The sequence below is a fragment of the Bactrocera oleae genome, chromosome 2, assembly GCF_042242935.1.
Source record: "Bactrocera oleae isolate idBacOlea1 chromosome 2, idBacOlea1, whole genome shotgun sequence".
Taxonomy (NCBI): domain Eukaryota; kingdom Metazoa; phylum Arthropoda; class Insecta; order Diptera; family Tephritidae; genus Bactrocera; species Bactrocera oleae.
In genome coordinates, this window is record NC_091536.1 from 1028646 (window position 1) to 1054292 (window position 25647).

Sequence of the window (25647 nt, forward strand, 5' to 3'; positions counted from 1 at the left end):
AAGGATTTCGGAAATGGACACATTCAAACCTCTGTCATCCCAAGAACGTAATAAAAGTTTGATTGGAATTGACTTGCACCTCTTTTATAACGACATTCTTTAGAAATAATTATTTAACTGGTAACTGGAAAAAAGTACTTTTATTGAAGTAGCGAGATACGTAAATAGTTATTCACAGTTATTCACTCTTCTTATATAAGAGATGCTTCCTAACCCTTGCTTCCGTCATATTAGATAGCGTGCCCATATTATGACTTCCCTGACAGGTTTTGTGTAATGCATGAGTATTAAATGGTTTTTGGGTAAAAATAAATAAATTATTCAACTGCCTTGCACTGTGTACAGTATTAATGTAATCCAACCAAACACAAAACTATTATTTATCACATACTAATATTTACATAAGCATAAAATCTTGGCTGAACTGATATTTGTACACCAAAAGCAAAGGTTGTGTGTTCTCTGTCAAATCTCTCTGTCAATGGTGGTATACGCCCCGGCGTCCGAATAGGGTTGACAGGCAGAAAATTATTTTGTAAGGCTTATCAATTCCACTGGAAAGTGCAGCAACAATTAATTCTGCCTACATTTTTACTTTGTTTGGTATCGCTTTTGTTAGATATTTCCTTTCGAACCTCTTTGACTAAAATTCATTTTAGTTTCAATTCGGCGCTGACTGTTGACAGAAGTGTGCTCGAAAGCTTCAAACGGAAACACGGGTATTTCGTATAGAGGTCTTTATTCTGAAAAAAAATTAGAGCTCAACGGGTTTATTAGCGTTCTGGTCAAAAGTTATCCTTTCCAAAATGAACTTTAAAACCAAGTAAAATTATTTTACTTTTCGAATTTATTGCCGTCAACAGTTTTTATTACATATTTTAATAATTTATATCTATTCGGCTATTTTCTACTGACACCACCATTAATAATTTCATTAAAACATTTTGTGAGAAATTATTGCTTATGTACATATGTATCAAAATTATATGATTGAATATACATATGTACTTACAGTCAAATTTTGCTTAACGTTATCCGATTACCACATAAATATATGAATTTGTACGTCAATACTTGTGTACTTATGTAAATTCTTTTTTGCTACCAAGTTACGATGATACAATTTTTGGTATTTAGGTCAATAAAAGAATTAAAATGTAATCGGAAAACTAAATCTAACAGGTCACAAAAAATCGAGAAAAATGACTGGCTCATCATTAACAAATTAAAAGTGCCTACGAAGGGCGTTTTTTAAAGTGTGTCATTTCAGTGACGACTTGGAAAACACTCAAACTAACTGCATAAAATTTAAAAGATATAGATACAGATAAACGTACATATAGTACGCACACATATTTACAAAAATTTAAGAGACTTACAAACGGTATACAAAACCGAAGTGACAAAGCAGACGGTGGCATAGCACCAGCCCGTGTTAATGTTGGACGAAAGCAATCACATAAACTAATTGGCTTATTACTTTGTCTTTTTACATGCGTCGCGTTGGGTAAAAGAAGAGCCGTAACAAAAATACAAAATTACGAAAATAATTTCAGTCATTCGTTTTCAAAGATTCGCGAGTGAAAGTGCTAGGAAAATGTAGCTGCGACAAAATTTTTAAAACATTTCATTAAAACCGTTAGAAATACGTACGTGCAATAATACCTAAACATACATGTATTTACATCGGCCGTGTTGATGTGTGTATGCATTCGGAAGTAACCAGAAAGTTGCCTACTTTTAGGCTGATATAATTACATGTAATATATCGAATGACCTGCGATCCACAAACGTTACAATGAAGCTTCTAAAGTATAATTCACGGCGGCACAGTTTCAAAGCTAAACAGCGCAGAACTGTGCTGCCTCCACAGTCTGCAACGGGCCGGCGCAGTAGTGGCAATGGCGGTGGCCTGAACACGATCAATACACAAGCCCGCTATATACGCGCCGGATACACGCCCACCGCTTTTATACGTAACGGCATCATAGGTGGAGGAGAAGGTCCGGGTGCTAACGGTCTTTACCAAATTGACGATCGCATTTACACCACAACGAAAATGTTTTTGCGCGATGCCTATATGTACCCTCGGCAAGCGGGACAAGCAATGGATCCGCGTTATCCATATGAACTTCATGAGTTTCCCGAGGAAACGGGTGCTGCTGGTCTGCAGTTAGTAACCACGCCTAAAGTGCATATTTCAGGCGAATACTTGGCTAGCAGTAGTGCAGCTGCAACAGTGGATAAATGTAGGAATGAAAACCACAATAATACTTCTTTAAGTCGTCGCAACGTTCGGAAAGCGGCCGCCGAAATAAGTTTAGCAAACGAAATGTACTTAATACAGAAGCAGCGTTTAAATGGTGAGACTAGTCGCTCGCGAGCTAGTAGTCTGGCTCGTAGTGTTGGCGATAAGGAGGACAAAGATAAAGCTTACAGTCACAATGAACTTTCGGAAAAATTTGAAAACTATGATGCAAGTGGACGGGGATCCCCATACTCCACTATGTCGAATCGACGTAGGAAAAAGGTAAAATGGCAACTCAAGATTTATACGACTTTTTTCATACCAAAATATAACAACAAGAGTATTTTAGTTTACCATGAATCACTCTTTAAAATATATGGTCTGTTTTAGTGTACAACATTTTATGTGAGATATAAATCTATATATAATGAAGAGTGAGTTTGTTTGAATTTTGAAACCATACATATGTTAGCGTTACGTTATATCAATTTTAGATCTATTTCTTCATTTTTTTCTTTAAAAATTCTAAACTTTTCTTTTAAAAAAAGTATGTATTGTATATACGCATATTAGGTTGTTTCCTACTATAGCGACAATTTTTTTCTTTGTGCTACCTGAAATGGATCCTTCAACTCCCAAAAAAATTATCGAAAGACGATTTAAAGTCGAAAAAATGCCCTATATTATTTATATACGTAATTGAATTTTTAAATGTACTACGTCACCATGGCACTTAAAACATTTATTCAACGGCATACATTTTAATTTTTTACAAACTATATCTCCTAAAATAAAGCACTCTAATGCATGGACAATTATCCGTTCTGAATGAAAATCAACATTTTTTCTAAAGTGCTCTACCATATATGGCAAGTGATAAGCAGATAAACTTAAGAAACTCAAAGGTTTGTTATGCAAGGGATTCTTATTTTTGAACCTCTGCTATTTTATCTTTTAACAAGAAATGTTATATCCAAAAATTGATTTGAATTTGGAAATTGTTGTATTGGAAGGATGGCAGCTAGTTTTATGAGAAATGAATCTGTTTGCATGTTGATTGATTCGTTATATGCGAGAGTGAAGGGGTCAAAATTATTATTATTATTACTTAAATGATTTATATTTGTAACATTATTTAAAAACTTATCTGTTTCTCAAATTACAGTCAAGTTGTCATTTTAATTCGAGAAAAAAATTGTATGTGTGTGTATACTTCACAAGTCAATATATAAAAGATGATAAATTCTATACAATATTACAAACATGTGTTTTTTTTCGGAGGAACTCTCTAACCCCTCCATGGTTTAAGGACATTTCGCAAGTTAATGTAAATTCAAAGCACCAACCGAAGTTAAGAAATCAGAAATCATTATTCTTTTCAAAGCAGAGACAACGCATTAAATTGCTTTACAGAAGGACGACACCGCCGCCAACGTCGCTAGCTCCTTCTGATTCGCTATACTACTTTGACTTCATTATACGCTGTTGCCGATGCGTAGAAAACCCCGTAGAATCCTTCACAAAAGCTGGCATCATTTTATGTGAATTGTGAATCGATTTTCCTGGAAATGATTTTATTGCATTTCACCATTTTATTATTTTATTTTATCGATAAGCAGAAATATTTTCCACACTTAAAAGTTAGGTTAGAATATCATGTTTGCTTTTATCTTTTTTGAGAGTACATTTTCTTTGTAGTTCGTTATGGATGATGAAAAAACTAATGAGTTTACTATGAAACTTTCTGAGTTCAGTATTTCTTTGACCCGATCCGAAATTTCGGCAATATTTTGCGTATTTGACATTTTTTTCACAACCGTCCTTTTTAAAAATTATAGTTCATGTATAGATTTTCAACGCACTTTGAACACCTCGAAAAGAATCCTGAACATTTTCATATATTAAGTCGTAATTTCACACAAAATATAGAGCAGTTGTGCTACTGTGTAGCATTCAGTAGCAATTTTGCCGTTTTGTAGTTGAACTCAGTTTCAGTCAGTCTAGTCGTGTTCGAAATTAATTGTGCAGAGGAAGCAGTGGCTTAAGCGTTCTCCATACGAACCTTTTTGGTTTTCTTCACTTGTGCTCGCCAACTTCGCTGGAATGTGTCTGAGAGCAAATCGGGTAGCAGGTAGTTTAACATTTCGGTTGAGTGTGTTTGCGTCTTTGTAGCGTAGCATTTGAGCAACTTCAAGCCAGTACTCAGGCTCTTACATGAGTCCAATTGTAGCTTCAAAAGCGTGCGAGATTTCACCGCGAACGGTTGTGATTAGCGGACAAATTTTAAAGCACCATCGAAAAACGTAAGGTGCGGTGCGGGTTGCATTGCAGTAGAATAGTATCTACCTGTATTGGAACATTGAGATCTGTACTTTTTCTAACATGTTGCTGTGCTCGTGCCTGTTGATTGCCATCCATGCACGTAAACGTGGTACCATTGGCGGAGCATAGTTCTCATTTCAGTGAGGATAGTGTGATTAAAATGCATTTGCATAAACGAAATCAACGACTAATAGAAGAAAAGTGAATGTGAAATCTGCTTACAGTACACCGAATGATAAAAGTAAAAATTATTAAACCTCTTTGCAAAAGGTTTTTTCAATTAAAAATCAAGCTTAAGAGAGCTAGTGTGCATCAATATACTGTGTTTAAGTGAAATTGCTCGAGTAATTATGTGTATATGTACATATTTTATATATATGCTTGATAAATAATGCAAATCCAGTGGCTCCTGTTTTCTATCTAAATATGAAAATACCTGTTTACACTTTTGCTGCATCATAAAGGAAACCTCTGCTAACCTGTTATTCGCGTGTTTTTGTCATGCTTACCAATACGTACAAATAAAACTCACACATAGGAAAAAGTTGAATTACTTACTCATATTATATTACTGTAAATTTTGTAACAAAGAAAGGAAAGTCAGTGCCCAATTCCGGCTGAATTTAATCCAAAATGCATAAAAATACCGAATATGTAAAAAAGTGATATTAGTTGTTATACTTTATACTTTTAAATATTTACTATCAATCAGCGCGATTAAGAAATATAATGGATAGTGGTATAGGCTCCCCTGGGACCAATCAGCTAGCTTTGCCAAACAATAATTTTCGGCTTGACTCTCAACAGGTAATACATCATTCATTTAAATTATTGAAATTATGGGGCTACAAATTCAATTGGAATTATTATTTTCTATTATCTGTTTAAACCCCAGAATACTAAGGAAAATGCGATAAAGACTGTATAAACTAAAGACTTATGAAACGAACTTGAATGGTTTAAACAAAAATATTTACTTTAATATTTTAAAATCGGAGTTTACACATGTATATTCTCACTTATCCGCCTCACACGATTTTAAAAGTGAGAAGGCAACGAAGAACGATTAAATTATAGGTATGCGTGTGTATATTTATATGAGCAAGTTTTTTTCTTGATCTGTATTTCGTTCAACAATATTCATTTATTAAAGGCATCTCGTTTGGCAACATAACTAAACTGGTTTATATTCAAGCGAAAACGTTCAATGCACCGGGACGAGTTCATAGCGTCGTTTGGCGCACCGTCATTGACTCCAGCAATGTTTGATTGAGATTTTTATTTGATTTGATTATGCTTGTTAAAGGCATAAATAGGCGCTGTGGTTACTAATCACTCAGTCGAAAGCGAATTTAATCTGGTTATAGAATGGTTGCTGGTGCTGTTTACTAGAGTTTTTTTTCGTTTCTTATACCAACAGCGCATTAGTGAGTTCCGATTGTTCTGTGTTTAGTGAAGTATAGTGATTTCACCATTAGAGGTACATTGCACCTATATATGAAGGTTTGTCAACACATCGAGAGAAACTGAGTTAGTGTTTTAATAGCAAATTGTATTCACTTTCTTTCTGATGAATAAATTATTATTCAATTACTGAATTTTTCGTTAAGTAACGCTGGCAAGTTAACAACTTAAAGAGAAAACTAGGTTTATTAATTAGTGTTCGAACTAGAAAATGAAAGTCACTTGCAAATTTATAAAAGACATATACTTATATACGCGGCTATATCACATAAAAGTCCTGTACCTTTAGTTAAAATCTGCATACTTTCATTAAGGTTTGTACAAGTGCAAATCTACTTTGATACTTTCGCAGCTGCTTATAATTTTCCGTGAAAACTTGCCACATTTTTATAGCTTATTGTAGTAACAGCCTTTTGTAGAAATGATAGTGATAGCAAACACATTATGTAATACTAATATTCAATATTAAAAATTTAACAGGCAGATGATGAAATTCCTGGTAGTTGCAACTTTATAAATTAATGAAATAATGGATGGTTATTGTAGGAATACCTGGATGATATAAAGTTGCAATTCGCTTTGTTAGCAGTTAAAACGAAAACAATTTTCTCAGATTCAGTTGAAAAGCCATATGCTATACTTTTGCAAATTCAGCTTGTCTAATTATTATATTATTCAAATCGGGCGTTATATACTCAAAGCTTGGCTAATTTGAAAATTTACAAATGACATTTTTATTGCGAATAAATAATAAATTCGTTTTTTTTTTTCACTAACAATTTTGAATTCGTTATATTGAGGTTTCACTATATTAGTTAAAGAATACTTACATATACTCGTATGTATATAAATTCTATTGAGCGTAATCCAGTGAGTGGCCCAAACATAAGTGGATTTAAACTAACACATACCATATACTATATAGGTACTTGTAAGTTTGTAAAAATATACTCTAGGATGGTTTTTGTGCTTTCATAATTATACTTCAGCACTTCTATTTAACTCGATGTTTATCTTTTGAGCTCGTTTTCAACAAGTGTATACAAGTGGCTATTCAAAAGGGAGTAAATATATTTAAATAGGCATGTGCATGTTTATATTGCGACCAGTATGAATGCACTCATATGCACTTGTCAGCGTGACGCCTGAAGTAAAGCCTCAACTGTTGCGCAAAACTGCGTGCCTTGGTGTTTCTTGAGATCGTTTGACGTTTTAACCTACATATACTGTGCTGCAATAGCGTTCAAAACTATTAAGAAAGAAGAAGAGATGGAAATTTCCTGCGTGATTTGAAACTCTGCGGAACACGAGTTTTCCAATATGTCTTAAATTTGATTCCAGGTTATTTGTATAGATTGAACTATTGATGGAACTATTTTTGACATGCGACTCCACCTCATTGAAATTGTGTATTGGGTTCAACGGATGCATGTTGTATTTAATAACTAAAGATACAATACAATTTTTATTTTATTATTGATGCGCTAATATTGGCAACCCCTAAATATTATTATAAATAAATATAGGGAAACATAGAGGGAGAGTAAAAAGGGAGTTTAAAAATTTATTTGATAATTATTAGAAGAATATATGTACGTACAAGAAATACAACAAATTAAAGACTTTCTATGTGTTTTATATGTAAATGTGTGTGTTATTTTAATCTCCATGTAAGTACTAGTCCGAGTACTACTAATAAAATAGTTTAAATAATCAATACATTTTTTATACATGTGTATTTATAAACATGCAAATACCTACGTGCTTATGTTAGAATGAACTGCTACACTGTAGTTTAAAAAAACTTGAAAAAATCTAAAAAATTATTTGTTTTACATACACACTTGCACAAGGTAACTTAACCAAGCTTATTCCGCTAAAGAATGTGGAATGACTACTTTACTGGCCCTCATTGTACCCTACTGTCAATTTATGTGTGTGTGCTCGTACTAATGTAGGCAAATGCACATAAAATCCAATATCCAACACTGGTATTGTACAATGGTCGGAAGGTATTTATAAACACAAACATACGCATGTACACATATGTATGTATATAGGTAACGTCTGACGACTTGTAGGAATGAAGTTGAAGATACATGTGAACGTATGTGTATGTGTAAACATGAAGCCGGAGCGCTTCGGTATCATTTTGTTTGTTAGTTTTTATTCACATTTTTGTTTACATTTCATTCTACGGAATTACGTATGTATATATGTATGTACATGGGTATCTACATTACTGTTTCCTCAACGTTATTTTTCCATATTCCTTTTCGGAGTGCATTCGCTTGGATTTGTATGAACACTTGTACAATGTACACGCATACCCAAACATGCATTTGTGAATGCTCGCAGATATACACATATCCAAATACATATAAATTATATGTTCTCTTGATTTTTGATGAAGTCAGACGAGTCGCCGAGCCACGTTTTGTGAGCTCAATCCACACACCAAACAAGCGAGTCGTCTAGTTTCGTATCGCGTTTCAATGTGTGGGCACAGAGCTTACATTTTTTTCTAGGCGGCTTTTTTGCGCGTATATTTCCCAAACACCCATAAAGAAATTGCAAAATAAACACAAATAGTTTATTAGCACATTTGAGTGTTTAAAAGTGAATAAGAATACATTGATTTATATTTTCTTGTTTATTTTAAATGTAAAGATATTTCTGTCGGTCAAATATTCAAGTGCCGTGTCATCATAAATGTAGCGAAGACATTTGAGCATAAATTCTTGTGTATAACCAAATGGTTTGTGCGATTTTCAGCCTAAAATTTTTAGAGCATTGATTAATTATGAAGACCTTCTTGGGACATGTAATACTAAATTAGGAAAGTAGTACCAAAACGAAATCTGAGCTTGGCTCCTTTTTCATCTGTGATTCTTCGCATTCCTTGAAAATGAAATTCCCAGACTATATCCCGAATAACATTTTGGTAAGAAAAGTGCCTCTTTATTGCGTCTGTATAAATATGTTTTTTTTTGTTATCCTTTGGCATAGCATTTTTAACCAAATTATTATTGGAATTAATTAAAACATTAGATGGCATTCTGTATAAAGTATAAAGATAATATAGTTAAATTGTTGTGAGATGATATCATATTTACTCATATACTTATTATGATAATTTTAGATAATTTTATCTACAATTTCAGTTTGTTTACAATAAGATAAGCTTCCAGTTTCTTTTTATACTCTCGCAACCTGTTGCTACAGAGTATAATAATTTTGTTCACCTAACGGTTGTTTGTATCACCTAAAACTAATCTAGTTAGATATAGCTCCACAATAAGATACAAGACTGTTATACAGGATCACATCAGGGTGGGGCATCTGCAGTTTAATTTTTTTTTTGACTTGGTCTTGCCTCTAATAGGTTTAATGTGAATATCTCCTAAACCGCTAACGTCATAATAGCAAAATTTAGTGAGACCAAATGTTTTTAGTACCTCTATCCATATAACGGTGCTGTTAAAAACATACTATATGCGCGATAAATCAAGCAGTAAACCCGCCAGAGACATTAAATTTTATCTCTGGGATGGTATGAGATGATTTTATAGGAACCGCGTTAAAAATTAGACATAACTTGGGATCTGCTTAACCGATTTCAACCAATCGGTACATATCATTATTTTCATATTTCTATGTTAATAGTGCGAAAATGGGCGAAATCTGATTACAACCACGCCTATTTGCCATATAACACCATTTTTAATTTCATCTGATTCTTTCACTTTCCACTATGCAAATCAAACAACAATTATTGGATTCACTTTGCGTGAATAATGCGTTGAAAGAATGCCACCTTGTGACCAAAAATAGTCTAAATCGAACTAAAACTGTTCAAGCCACTACGTACTGAATATGTGGAGTGCCTATAGTTGACTTTTTACCGAAAATATGGGTAAATGTGTAAGATTATAATTTAAATTCATATAATAAAATAAATAAATGAAACTCTCGATAATAGTATGTGTCAAAAATAGGTTTAATCGGATCAATACTTCCTTTAATATAAAACTTTGCCAACACCTGAAGTAATGTCCCGGGCTTTGATTCTTGCAAGTTGCGAGAGTATAAAACTTCCTTACTTATTTTGTGATGCTTTTAGAGATTATAAACTCAAATAAATTTTAGTGTCGGCAATAATAATAATAATGGTAGTGCATAATACATATTTCTTAGTTCCATATCAACATTTCTCTCTCTTCTAACAGGTTAGATTTTTTTCTGTAACTTCAACTGTACGAAATAAAAAATTTTATAAACATTAATTATTCTGACCAAAATAAAAAATCCAGTCGAACAAATTAAACCTATTGGTACAATAATGAGATTTTATCATCATCATATTAAAAACCTGCAAATATCTGTACTAAAATAAGTACAGATAATATCGATATTTCTATTTTTAAATATATTTGAAAAAAATTCACTTTAACAATTTAGTACGTTTTTGGAGGGTAAACCCCTGTAAGAACTTTAATCGTAAAGGACAAATAATATATGTATGTCGTATTTAGATTCAGTTAACCTCATAACAAGGGTAAATAATTATTTTGCCAACACTTCATTTGGTATTTTTTAAAACAGTAGGGGCATATGAGTTTGTATGTATACGCATAATACAAATAATGCATATTTTTTTTATTTTACGGAAGAGCTATGCATTTCCGTTCTTGTACATGCCGTCCCACATACATTTTGGAGTAGTTATGAATGCACATGTGTAGGTCTGTTCATAATTTGTATGAGCGTATTAATATTTATTTTCTTCATTTTATATTTTTACAGGGTGATCGTACAACATGGGAATACCACACAGTTTCTGTGACACGTGTTCCGGGTTATGGGTTTGGTATTGCAGTTTCAGGCGGTCGTGACAACCCACATTTCGCCAACGGTGATCCATCTATAGCTGTAAGCGACGTTCTTAAGGGTGGTCCTGCCGAAGATCGTTTGCAGTAAGTGAAGTTGTGCAGAAATATATACATTTTACATACATATTTAAATGTGGCATATTTAGTATTCCTAAAATATTTACGCAATGATATCAATATCAACGAGGAATTCCAATTTCATTCTGACAGGCGATTTAGTGACACATAACATATACATAACAGCTTTATGCGAGATATTTAACCGAAACCCGTAATAAATATCTTACCAACTTGTAATATTTTTCATTCACAAGTTATAATACGGAAATATAAGAATTCCAGTCAAATTCACCTTAAAAAAAAGAGTTGAACTCTGTACTAATAAGTGTACAGTAATATTTGATTATTTAATAATTATCTTTGAATCACTGAGAACTACTTATAGATATTTATTGTCCCACAAATCTTACTTAAGACGAAAACAATTTCACAATTGAATGAAATTAAAAATTGTGTAGCGGAAAATGTTGCTTCCATTAATTTTCACTTTTAGTTTGAATTCTATTCCGATTATGACTTGAAACAAGAAAAAACGTTAACTTCGGTCCTTCAGTTTCTGATTATATGGTATATGTATAAATGTTATATATATTTTATATGGTCTCAGACGTTTCCTTCTGGGTGTTCCACACTTCCTTGTAAACCTAATATACCCTGTTCAGGGCGTAAAAATTCTTAAAAGATGTGTACTTGCATGTATAAATTAAAAAAAAAAATTATTAAACGAGTTCTCCGAAGTATAATATATTCATATTTAACAGAATCAGATACCAATAAAATTAAGAACGGGTGAAAGTTCGCTTTCGGTTCGACACGGCGTCTAGAAGTGGCCCTGGTATACGTAATTTTAAGTTAAAAATTGTTTGAAATTGGTTGTTTGTTTTAATGTGGTTAACTTTGTTCCACTTTGTAGGAATTTAGTTCCAAAATAACGTAATCAGAATATCCCAATCCAAAACATCGCGCCGTCCGTCCGTCCGTCAATTCTGCCTATATTGTAGTTAACAAACCCGTGTACAAAATTCCCTCTCCGTTTGTTAAACATTTTCCAAAGTATTGGGATTTAGGACAAATACTTGCTTATTAATGACTGATTAGTATTATATATTATTAGTAGGTTTCGTTAAATTATAAGATTATATTGAATCAAGTGACAGCAGCTACGTACATGGCAACGTGGAGCTGAATATATTTGCAGCCGAAGTTAAATATTTAAACGCAGTAAAATATGTTATTTCGTTTAAGTTCAGTCTGTATGTATGAAAATAAGTCGAAATATACGGGCTAATAATAATTGTAAGTATGCCAGTTAAAGTTAAGTGAATAAATCCCCTAATCTAAAATACCTACATACATACTTACATACTCGTATACTATATATATGCAGATACATATACTCGTATGCTTGCTGAACAAACTAATTTCTTATATTTCGTTCTTTGTCACAATGGTTGACATAGTTGACTTTTACCTTTTCTATTATTTCTGTTTTAGCTTAAATATTTAAAAATTCGGTAAATATATTTTAGTTGCGTTACATATGTATATACTATGTACTTGTATATGCGTATATTGGAATTTTGATATTGTTGCGTAAATATGAAGAAAGGCTTGCAGGTTAAAACCATGCGAAAACTTTATTTACCTTGTAGATTTGTGTATGTACATATAAGACTACTCGTACTCATATATCATAAATTTTACGTTCTTTAAATAGTCGAAATTTTCCCCTTTAATGGAAAATATCTCGAAAACTATAAGTTTCTCGCCGCTATATTCTTGATCTAGAGAACATCTTTTATCCCCTCATATGTATTTTATCCCCAAAATCCTGGGACTGTATTCTAAAGTTTTCCCAAACAAATTTCACATAGAAGGATAACACGTAAAACAGCATTAAGAGAAGACAAACTATTTCCAGGAGTAAGCCGCTGCTCTCTGATCGCAATAGAGAAAATTGTTTGGAGATCGCTTTAAAATAAAGCCACTTGACAACAAGTGAATGAAAAAATTCTGTTTTCTGACGAAATAAAGATAAACAGAATGTGTTTAGATAGGGTAAAAGTTATGTAAGGCGGCTAAAACGAAAAGAGCTTGATCCTAAGGTACACTACTTCTACCGTGAAGCATAGAGGCAGTAATTAAATGAATAATTTAAGTACATATCGATTATGAACGACGTAAATGGAGTGAGAAACGATTCTACAGGGCATCTATTAGAAATATAATTTCATATTTCGAAGAGTTTGGCCAAACTGTCAAATAAAATATACTACACCTACATCTGTTTTTACACGGTAGATTGGTTCCAGAAAAAAATCGTGTCAAAAAAGACATTGATAGTATGCAAAAACAAGTGATTGGTTCCTTATTTTTAAAACCTAATAAAAATGGTGAAAAACAAGGTTTTTTTTAATAACAAGTACTAATGTTTATTTTATTAAATATTTTATTTAATAAATATATAATGTATACTTACCCAAGCATAGTTATTGGAGAAAACAAAGATACGCACTCTAAAATTTGCCTATAATATGTTTTTACCAAGCTCTCCTGTGCCAGTAAACTTACTTGTATCTTGATGTATTATATTTGTGATGAATGATGAATATTTCGCAAAATTAAATCGTTGAATAATTCATTTAAAACCATGTTAAAACCGAATTAGGTGTATACGAGTATGTATATCTTATTATTTAAATCATATGTTTTATGGCATGTATCTATGGTGCTTTAGTTAGATGTGCAGGTATCACTATTTAGAATATAGGTTTGATGCCGGCTTCCAACTCAACCTATTCAACAGGCAATATAAAATTTACTCACATAATAAGTTAAGATCGGTTTTATTCATTTTAACAATGTTATAGTTTCATTTAGATTTCTAGGTTTGTTCCTTTCAGTCAGTAAATGTCATAATCAAAATCCAATATCCATATGGAGGAGGTCAAAACGGTTAGGTAAAACTTATGGAGCCCCCATATGATTTTTAATATAATATTACAGTTTTGGAAACATATATAGGAATAGCTACATTAAAACTTCTTTTAAGTTCTTTAATTACAAATTGAAATTGAATTATTTTCAACTTCAGATTCGGGCACTTCCTCATATATATGAAAGAGTATAAAAAGAAAAAAAAGAAAATTACTTCATTAGTTATTCTTTGGTTAACTAAAGTTTCAATGACTCAGTAGTTTCTGGTAATATCGCCTAAGGTGATAATTAGCTCTGTTTGCATGAGCTTCGATGCAAATTTCTTTATTTACAAGCATGAAAATTTTTGTAGATATGTAAAAAAATGTAGGCTTTTTTAATTTTTTATATGTATGTTTAATGTTAATGATACAAAATTACATTTCTTTATCTTTAGAGTTAACGATCGTATAATATCGGTCAATGGAGTGTCTTTAGAAAATGTTGAATATGCTACTGCTGTACAAGTCTTAAGGGATAGCGGCAACACCGTGGCGCTTGTGGTTAAACGACGTGTGCCTATTAGTTCCATCGCACAGAATCATCATTCCCATAGCATGAGCTCGGTAGGAATAGCTGCGTCGAATGCAAACGGTGCACCAACTCAACCAGCGAGTTCGATACCTAACACCGCGAGTCAATCGAATTCGCTGAATACTACTTTTGTGCAAAATAATACATCGCAACCCATCAAAGTTACCCTATCAAAGAGCAGCAAAAAGGATGACTATGGCATTGTGCTTGGCTGTAGATTATTCATCAAAGAAATTTCAACGAGAGCGCGTGACCAATTAACTGCCAATGGCTATTCGCTGCAAGAAGGTGATGTAATTACGAGAATACATAACACAAATTGTGGAGACACAATGAATTTGAAGGAGGCAAAAAAAATTATCGATGGCTGTAAGGAACGTCTAAACTTGGTGGTTTTACGCGATATCACCAATCAGGCGGTAACAGCAATGACCAATCAGTTAAATAACTCAGCAACACAATCGAATTTATATATGAGTCACCAAGCACAGATTTCCAACTGCAGTAATAATTTGGATGATCCATATTTGGGAGGTGCAAATTACTCATCTCAGAATTTATATGTTCAACCGCCAACTCGTTCGATGATGAATGGTGTAGCAAATGGATTAAATGACGAAAAAAGTAATCTGACACCAAGGGGTCGTTCACGAGGCCCCATCATGGATGGTGTTTCACTTTCACAGCTCGACCGTCCAGTAACCCCTCCAAATAGTAACCGTACACGAACCGATGAGCCTCCTCGACCACCTCCTCCTCGTGTCAGTGGTAATGGAAACACAGAGGACTTTTATAGTACACGTCGACAAGTATTTGAGTCAGACCAAATAGCACATTCGCGACAATCGTCGGAGCCACGATTTATATCCTTCCAAAAAGAGGGAAGCGTGGGGATACGACTGACGGGTGGAAACGAATCTGGAATATTTGTAACGGCCGTTCAACCTGGTTCCCCAGCATCTTTACAAGGACTTGCTCCTGGAGATAAGATCCTTAAAGTCAACGATATGGACATGCATGGTGTAACTCGTGAAGAAGCTGTTCTTTTTCTACTCAGCTTGCAAGATCGCATCGATTTAATTGTGCAATTTTGTAAGGATGATTATGATGAGGTGGTGACGAATCAACGTGGGGATTCCTTTCACATTAAAACACACTTTCACTGTGACAATCCTTCGAAAGGTGAGATGGCGTTCAAAGCCGGAGACGTTTTTCGTGTAATCGATACATTACACAACGGTGTTGTTGGCTCATGGCAAGTGCTGAAGATAGGTAGAGGACACCAAGAGATGCAGCGCGGTGTTATCCCTAATAAATCCCGGGCTGAAGAGTTGGCAACAGCACAATTTAATGCAAACAAAAAAGAAATGAATTCAAATGAATCTCGCGGAAACTTTTTCAGAAGAAGGAGGTAAAATTCACTGTTTTAAGCAAATTTATTTAACCTAGCCTTTTATACATTTTAATCGATCTTCGACTGTGACCTAAAAAACTGATCTAATGAATTTTCGTTTACTATTACTACTATGCTTTTGTGAATTTCACTCGTTTCTAACTTGTTCAATTCATTAAAATATTGTTTTTCATCATTCATTCGATTAGCTAAGAATAATGAACGTTACTCATAATAGACTGTTTCTTTACATAACAGGTCTACTCATCGTCGTTCTAAGAGCCTTTCTAGAGAAAATTGGGATGACGTTGTTTTTGCCGACAGCATATCAAAATTTCCTGCATATGAACGAGTTGTTTTGCGTCACCCCGGATTCGTTCGACCGCTTGTACTGTTTGGCCCAATCTCTGATTTAGCACGTGAAAAGCTTGCTAAGGATTTCCGCGACAAGTTTTCTGTACCTCTACAAGATGATGATAAGTCGAATTCGAAATGTCGAATAGTGCGCTTGTCAAATATACGAGATATAATGGATCGCGGCAAACATGCCCTACTGGATATAACTCCAAATGCGGTTGACCGTCTAAACTATGCGCAATTCTATCCGATTGTTATATTTTTGAAGACTGACAGTAAACATGTCATTAAACAATTGCGACATGGATTGCCTAAATCGGCACACAAGAGCTCGAAAAAATTGCTAGAACAATGTCAAAAACTCGAACGCATTTGGTCACATATATTTAGCACCCAGATTGTGTTGAACGATGAGGAATCATGGTATCGAAAGCTACGCGATGCAATTGATCTGCAGCAAAGTGGAGCGGTGTGGATGTCTGAGTCAAAGGTAAGAGAATCTAGGGAAGTGATTCACAATATTTTTAATAATTTTCGCACAAATATTCAAAACTATATTATTTTAAATAAAATGATTCACCGAATTTATGTAGCAAATGTATATTAGTTTAACACATAGTACATATAAATGTACCTAATTGCTCAGATATACTTACATAGAATTTAACCTCGATTTTATGCCTTGTAAGGAAATTACTCGTTAAAATACTATTGTATTTTGGGAAAATATGACTTATTTACTAATAATTTCATAGTAGATCTTTATAATACATCATCAAAAACAAAAACATATATTTATTAATTATGAATTTCAGTTATTTGAGCCACACAATTCTTTTCAAATTTCACGTGTTTCGATGGCATTTTTAAATTGATTTGATTAAATTTTATTAAAAAAAATCATGTACAAAGTCAAATTATCGAATGAGATAAAGACATAAATGTATATACAGTCCGGTTCACTTGATTAGAGGCACTGATTTTTATGAAAGCAAATGCTGATTACAACGACTACATATATTTAATCTACAAGCAAATGATTTGCTGATTATTTAAAGGAGAACTGTACTTTATTAAAAAATGTACACACATCGAAATATTATTTCAGTTAAGGGTCTTTCGTAACTGTAAAACTTCAGCAGCTGTAATATAGTGCTTCATTTATTGGTTCACTTGAATAAAGGCACTATCCAAGCAAGAAAAAAATAAAGAAATACGGGAAAAATGTTAATTTTTCATTTATTTTTAATATGTATATTAATATTTTTTGCTACTAGCTTGGTTTAGATAATTTAATAAATTCGTTCAGGGATGGATTTTTATAAACTTTCGAGATAGCCTAATGGAATTTCAGACTAGGCCGCTTGAATGCTTCTAATTAAATCATTTTTAATTTCAAATTGTCCATTCTCATAAACACATACATACATACATATGTATATTGCTTTCACTCTTGCAATCATCGAACAGATTCAAATTCATATGTATCTACATGCGTATGTATGTATGTATGACTGATTTAGATTGTGAGAGTTCCCAAAAATAGCAACCTGCTTTATGAGAATTAAAAGGGGGTTTCACTTGCTATAGAATATGTGTATATAGGAAATATTAACACTGATACAATGTTAAAATAAGTAAAAGTTATTTTGAAAGCAATATTAATCAAATTCAATAATCCAAGTATGTTTTCAATGGTAGCATAATACTTTTACAAAATCTGCTACATGGATATAGTAAATATGGCTGCCACTTTTAGCTCACTCGAATAGCTGAATCTAACATTGAGAACATACAAAGAGAGACATATTTTTATAATGTTGTAATTTGGTAGACTATATGTAATATAATTAAATTATTATCTATATTAACTGGTGGAGGTAACTATTAAATTTCTAACAATTCGAATATTTTTCACATCCCTCCATAATCCCATAGCTCCCAGAGTCCTCAAATGAAATGATATTCCCTCCACATATCGCACCACCATGCAACTTCCCTTGCTGTCGCCCTACATCATCTTCAATTGCCCGTTATTCCATTGGGCGTCGGAATTCTTTCTCACTATTAACGCACCAAAGGTCTCTAACACCACCACGCCCGCCACCATTACGAAACGAAATAAATTATAGTTCCATTCCCAATACGCCAGCTGGTAAGCTAAAGCAGCAACATTGCTTTTACAAAGTTGTGCCTATTATAAAGCCATCCTCATCTATGCCTGGTGGTTTAGCCACAAAGTTTTCAGGTATGCATTTCTCGAATAACACCAGTAATGTATCCTTTGAGAAAGTAACACAGTACCACAGTTCCCAACCAAATTTACTAAGTCCATCAGGGCAGCTAAACCACGAAAGCACTAGAAGTCATGATAGTATGTCAATAGAAAATATAACCTCTGCTATAAATGGACTCTCAATGATCAATAGCTGTGATGGTAATCTAAATAATACCAAAAGTAATGGATCCATTTGTACAGCATCCTCGCGAAATATTGGACGTACACCGCATACCGTCGAACCGCGTACCACTGCCTATTATTACAACGAGCTCATACATAAACCGGCGATATTTGACTCGAAGTTAAATTTACTAAACGATACGAAAAAAGAGGGAAATCACACAAATGAATATTTCAATAGCAAAACAACAGATCAATCTAACACGTTCCAAAGGTCAGTAGAACCTGTGTCATTAGCAAGAGTTGACGAAAGCGTTATAATTAACACCGATGCGTTAGCTTCGCAAACTGGTATAAACAACTCCCATTTAATTGCAAATAGTAAACAAAACAACAAACAAATCGACATTGCGGCCAGTACTACTATAATAAACAATAACGGTGGAAACGGGAAAGATAATCACAGCGGTAATTTTGAGGCGTCCATGCCACTAACAGACCATCCTGTAATCAATTCATCCAAAAACATTTTAAATAATATTAATAAAGCTGATGCCCAAGTAGAAGGAAGTGAAGTCCCTACACCGGCTGCTAGAAACTTTTCCACTTTAAACCCTCCTTCCGCTTCCTTAATTAAAAATTCATCGCCACCTAGCATGCATTATCACAACTTTAACAAGAATAGCTACACAACAACAACAACAACAAAATAAGCAGAATTTCTGCTGAATCAAATAATAACTTTGGCAGTAGCAATGAACGTATGGCATGAGATTGAATATTAATTTAATAGAATTGAGGTAACTGCACGTATGGTGAATGGTGTAAGCCACTATTTTGTTTCAAATACATATGTTTATGATCTCAAATGCAACTCGCAGTTCCCACGTAAAGTTACTTCGTTGCATCTGTATAAAAATTTTCCCTAGGCATATATTCCGTTACAATGTGTGTGTGTTGAATTGTTCGTCAAATTTATAATGTAAATATACGTACTTATATAATTCTGTATGTTATTAGCTTGATGTCCAAGTTCTGCAAACATATACATATGTATGTATTATATATGCTAATATGTAAGTGTACCAGAGAGTAAATTTGCTTTTTAAAGACATTAACAAATTGGTTTTCTATTATATTATAAGTATATAAGAATTAATAATGCTTACACTTACACTTTCGATCATTTTAATATTTATGTACAATATACATATGTAGATGAAAAACAAAATTCTAATAATATGCCATTATATTTATTAGGCGTATACTTATAAACATGCTTACATACATGTATACCTTCATATCACACTGTTGCTAACTAAATGTTTTTGTATTTTTATTTCATTTTTTCCCATGTTAATGAAACTCATTGCGACAAATGTCATCATGGTCATTTCCCTGCTTTATTAATCCCTTACTCTTGAACTCATCCCAATTAATATGAAATGTACTTTACCTCTATTCCTTACTCGTATTGTCCTTCGTCCGGCTTCTGTTGACTTTATTCGATTTCATTGGACATCATCGCTCGGCTACACATACATATATACATTAATTATATATGTTATTAAATTTATTTCGTTTCTTTTTGTAATGAAATTGTTTTTGTTTTATGTTTACTCTCTCAACGTTAATTGCTACTTTTAAAACCTTCTTTGTTTTGTTTTCGTATTAAAATGCGACTTTTGTTTCGCCCTTTGGTAAATACAAATATTGATCAAACCAATCATATCTTCCTTGCCTTACAATAATATCCTACAAATTTATTTATACTTCATATCACTAACGAATTACCCTTAGCCTATTGAGTCCCTGTCCGATGATTTCCTCTTCCCAATGACCACCTCCCGTTTATCGTACGCATCGAGTCCGGAATCCGATTTGGAATTAAGTCCGGGACCATCGACATCATTGTCCCTTGGCAATTTGCCGCAATTGGTTAAATCGAGCTCAGATCCGTCAATTGCCACTAATCAGGATAACTTGGATAGGGATAGAGATACAGTTGGTGATGGACTACCACCTCCATATACGGTAAGAGGCACACATCTACACAGCCATTCACCCTTATACACACATACGTATGTTAATTTATTTGTGATATATTTTGCTAACATTTAAAATGCGGGAAATTATTTAAGTCTATTTATTCGTACATTCAACCAATTATTACGATTGATTGAAATATTACGTAAACAACTAATATTACGTTTGTCAAAAATATTACTGCTAGTAAAATGTTAACAAAACCTTGTCCATTTGTGAAAATAAAGAATGATAATTTCTACTCGTATTAAACTAATCTCTTATAAAAATAAGGTTCCTTACGAGCTTGCCGTTAATGCACCTTCTAATCGTCGACAAACCATAGAAGCCAATAAGTATGAGACTTATGCGACACGATCAAGTATAATTGGTGCAAGCGGTGGAGTGACCGATTCTTCAACAACACCTTCAGCACGTCCACATTCTTTGTATGGGATGCATGCGCCTGATCTGCCACCGCGTATCGATCGTCAATCGAAGCCAGGTCTGGGAGAGATACCCCCACCTTCTAGAACAAATAGTTCGGGTGGTACGTTGGGCCGATCAGCTCAGGAACGTCTCTTCGCCAAAGCGATCGTCAATGATGAAGTGCAAGCTGAATACATCTCTCGCAATATCAACGACTCAATCGATCGTCAACATTCTTCATTAGAGCGACAAGCCCTTCTCAATGCAGCCATATCTACCCAACCAAGTATGGGCAATAAAGCAACACAGCCAAATGCCAGTTCGTACGATAGTATGTCCAGTTATGATTCATATAATGCTTCTCAATTAACTGTACAAAATCTAGGCAGGCTTGGGCCGAATGCTCCCGATGATCTTAAGTCAGTGCCGAATGCAAAGTAAGTATGAATTAAATATATAATAATATATTTGAAAAATTTAATATACATTACGTTTCTTTTTTTAAGTCGTCCGCTACCACCAGTTGGCATTGGCTCTAAGGGTGTGGACTATGCCCGCACCAATCACGACCATCGAAATTTTTCAGGTCCCAATGATCTTAATCGTCAAAGTCCGGCCAGAGCCACTTATCATGAAGCCAATACAGCTAGAAATATCGGTAATTTCTATCTGACATTGCTACCTATGATATAATTAAACGAATTGTTAAATTTTTTTATTAGATTCCCGTAACGGGCAATTGCATAGATCATCTAATTCGGGACTTGAGAACAGTCCACGTAAACCGGTAGTCGAAACAAAAACCGACTATGGAAAATATAGGTAAGTAAATTAAGAAATTTTATATTCTGCTTAACAATGAATACCGCGGGTGTTATATTAGGCCGCTATCAGACCTTTAAAGGAAAATTAGTACCCTTATTTTATATTGGACAGAATATTGAAAACGTTAATACATTTTAAAAGTGCTCTAAATGTGGTTAATTAAATTTGTGGTTTGTTTTTCCGTTAAGTCACAAATGCATTACATTTGATATACCCGCGGTATTACTTATTAAATGATTGCTTTTTCAATGAGTAACTAGTATGTTTTATTTATTTCTTTAAAAAAAAAAATAAACTGCATGACAACAAATCAAAACTGAAATTTCTGATTGTGTAAACGTTTCTTTACATAACATGCGTTTTAAATGTTCACATACCCACTCAATACTAATTTGAAAACGTTTTCTTTGAAACGGTGAAGAAGATATCATTTACGTTTACATCCAATACACTTGCATTATCGACATCCAGCCATGGCTTGTAAACCGACAATGTTGGCTAGTAAATCAATGTTGTGCATACCTACATGTAACTTAGCGCCTAATTTCTATGAGAAAATCGGCTGTAAAAAAATTCTAGAACGCCAAAAATATCATATTAATGAAACTATATCAATTTACGACACACTTGTTTGAATACGAATAAAGCCTAATGTAGGAAGTTTATGTATCAATGTTTTCTTTCTTTTATTCTTCCATACACCGTACGATTTGCAATTTACCCATTTGCTATTGAACTTATTTAACGTAAGTGCAATGTGAAAAGCGGATATAACTGATGAAGTCGAGTCGAATGTTGACTTTAGCTTTATGCATTGCATGCACGCAATAATTATTATATATGTATATGCATTATTTGTAGCCATATTTTTTTTATTTACATTTTAACAGACATTATAATTTACTTGTGTATGTAGTATATTTTTTTCTCATTAGCTCATTACGTTAGTTTTGTGTTTGTTTTCCCATGTATCTTAATATTTTATCTTTTTCATCCTCTGTTCACCCGATTTTGTTGTCACTTGTCCTTCAACTTGTCCGCGTCTTAATTTTTCGATAACATCACTGTGAAAAACATTTTGCAATAGCCGCAATAACTCCGTTACGCAAGCTGATTACAACAAATTGCCGAAAAATACACATTTGATTGTGCAGACAAATGTAAACAATAACACCAGTAATGGATCATCGACAAATGGTACTGGCCCTTTTAAACCAGTTCCACCACCCAAGCCGAAAAACTACCGCCCACCAATGCAAGGAGGTAACAACACAGGACAGTGGGAAAGTGGGGTTCGTTCAAAAATATTTTCCCATAAATGTATGTATTTATTTAAAGAAATATTGATCGCCAGGACTCGAGCTCTCCGCGTTCACCAAATGGATTTTTCTATTCGCCCATGACAGCCTCTCATCATCATTACTCCCAGCAAACACCTGGCTCACCAGGCCATGGTAATAATAATAATAACAACATGCAACCAACATATAGCAGCGGTGGTAATTACGTTCAACAGTCACAATATCCTGCACCTCCAGTTAACGGATATGTTGGTAACCACCACTACAACGGCGGCAGTGGTACAGGACCTTATATTGCTCCACATCGTGGAATGCCAGCTCCAATTGGTAAGCTAAATGTTAACCACAGGAATAGTGTACAAACATTAGGTCCGGACTATCACATATGTATTAAACTTTGGCTCATGTTTAAATGGTAGCATCTTTAAATTCGATTAAATAATTATCAGAACTGCATGATATGGAATACCTAGATATATATATAATATATAGTTCAGTTGTAAAAATAAGTTTGTTTTGCGTCCACTGATCGCACACTTGTATATTCGGGTACACATACTTGTATATTCATATTTGGGGGTCGTATTTACATTGGACTAAATCTATTTACTCAGGATTAATTCTATCAAGTAATAAAGTTATAATGGCAGTCATGTAAATTGTAAACTCATCTTTTGTTTAAGGAAATATTCCCTCACATACACCTGAACGAAACCCACTGGATTTGGCCGGCAGTCGAGAGCAGCGGGGCTCCGCGTTTGAATTATATCGCAAACCTCAAATTGGTACAACAGGACACCATCACAATATGAGGTAAAGGTCACAAAAAACATACTTACATTACTTATATACACATAAATTTTTCTTACAAATGGAAAACTTAGATATTGCTTTGAACAATTAATCAAGTTATCAATAAGCTCATTCAAGGTTCAGCAATTTGTTTATCTTTTCCATTGTTTTATCACTGATTTCAAGGATATGTGTCAACGAAAAATGTTTTTATTTTTGTTTATATACAAAATACAGTTGTGATTTATCCCGGTTAATCCTAATCAAAATTTATTATGTGCAAAGCAAACCTTTCATAAATATTGTACTGAGGTAAAAATAATAATTTTAACGAGGTGATATACCTTTATTTTGCAAAACCAAAGAAATGAAAATAAAACATTTTTCGGGATAACAATTAAATATTCATACTGCATATTCAACTCTCAGAAAAGAAAAATATACATTGCTTATTCCCTAAATTAACTTTTTCTTAGCATTTGTAATTAGTTAATTTCTGATTGCCTTATAAAATGAGGTTGTGGGTTATAATGCATTCACATAGATTATAGTATAAATCTACTTTTACTTAAGAATAAGTTTACATATATTAATACGTGGTACTGAACTAACCTATAAATAACATTTTCGAAATCCGTTTACACTCCCTTAGAATTTCTATATTTGTATTTAAATAAATATTTGGTGCAAGTTACAAGTGAATATAATAACTCCGATTGGTATTGCAAAATAAAGAGTTGGAATGTTTGTTACAAAAATAAAAAATAATCGCCGGTTATTCACAAAAATATATTGATAAGAAGAAAATTAGAAAATAATTAAATAAGAAAAAATTCAAGAGACGTCTTAATGGAAATATACGTACAATTTCAAGGTACTAAACCCTACAAACCAGTTGATAGAATATGTAATTGGTATTTTTTGACACTTTGGAAGATTTTATTGATTTGTAAAACGATTAGGACAATAATCAAATCATATTTTACATTTAGAAACAAGAAGCAAAGATTACTACCTAGCAATATGTACTTTCTTCCCGTAGACTTCCCACTTTACCCCTTTCGGACTTTTTACATTTTGCACACGCAAATTTTATTTCCTGACATCAAAGCGCAGAGTTGTATTTATTGATTTTTGATACAATAATTCCCTTGAATACCAAATGCTTGTCAAATGCCCAAAGTTAAAGATGAGTTATTTTTTGTAAGAAACTCATTCGCGAACCACAAGGGCCAACGCAGTTTTAGTTTTTTGATTTGTATACTCCTTCAAAAAGGTCCAAAAACGTAGGACAAGAAGTGGTCAATATGTTATATTTTTAAATCAATAAAATCGCAAACTTACGAAAACTAATTTCAATCTTAATTAATTATGTATGAATAACTGCATTACGATGAAATTGCATCTGTCTTTTCTCAGTATAATTAATTTAAAACCTATACACATTCATACACACTTAAATCAGATAATGTAATGAGAAAGAAACTTCATAGAATTATATTAGTTTTCGTCAAATCAAGTTTTAAAGTATCATAGAACCTTTTTATTTACGTGTATGTATGAAACCGGCCCGAATGCCCTTTCCTCTTGAATTCATTTCTCAATTTTCGATTCACTCAATAACATCT

The 25647-nt window shown here is 33.4% G+C and overlaps 1 protein-coding gene and 1 long non-coding RNA gene across 15 annotated transcripts in view; one reads left to right on the forward strand and one right to left on the reverse strand.

Moving 5' to 3' along the window:
• The window catches only part of pyd (zonula occludens-like protein polychaetoid), a 47538-nt gene that overhangs the window by 17832 nt on the left and 4059 nt on the right, over positions 1 to 25647 (forward strand). For 3 of the 12 annotated variants that reach the window (XM_014242038.3, XM_014242076.3, XM_036373610.2), the window contains 10 exons: positions 10841 to 11010; positions 14360 to 15907; positions 16148 to 16736; positions 20448 to 20681; positions 20967 to 21538; positions 21608 to 21759; positions 21824 to 21923; positions 23014 to 23218; positions 23281 to 23554; positions 23911 to 24040. In XM_014242038.3, the coding sequence (XP_014097513.2) occupies positions 10841 to 11010; positions 14360 to 15907; positions 16148 to 16736; positions 20448 to 20681; positions 20967 to 21538; positions 21608 to 21759; positions 21824 to 21923; positions 23014 to 23218; positions 23281 to 23554; positions 23911 to 24040 (3974 nt within the window). Of the gene's footprint in view, positions 1 to 1188; positions 2531 to 4490; positions 5378 to 8835; positions 8979 to 10840; positions 11011 to 14359; positions 15908 to 16147; positions 16737 to 20447; positions 20682 to 20966; positions 21539 to 21607; positions 21760 to 21823; positions 21924 to 22347; positions 22592 to 23013; positions 23219 to 23280; positions 23555 to 23910; positions 24041 to 25647 lie in introns of those variants that run through there. The other 9 variants (XR_004978795.2, XR_004978796.2, XM_014242043.3 and 6 more) reach the window with 8 other exon arrangements.
• LOC118683000 (uncharacterized) lies at positions 8651 to 25290 on the reverse strand. Of its 3 annotated transcripts, none has more exons than XR_004978834.2 (3): positions 25035 to 25290; positions 8885 to 9093; positions 8651 to 8810 (listed from the first exon to the last, which is right to left on the reverse strand). It is a non-coding gene; the product is annotated as an uncharacterized lncRNA (long non-coding RNA). The 3 variants fall into 3 exon arrangements; XR_004978833.2 differs by having other exon boundaries at positions 24885 to 25290; XR_011395078.1 differs by lacking the exon at positions 25035 to 25290 and adding an exon at positions 9159 to 9325.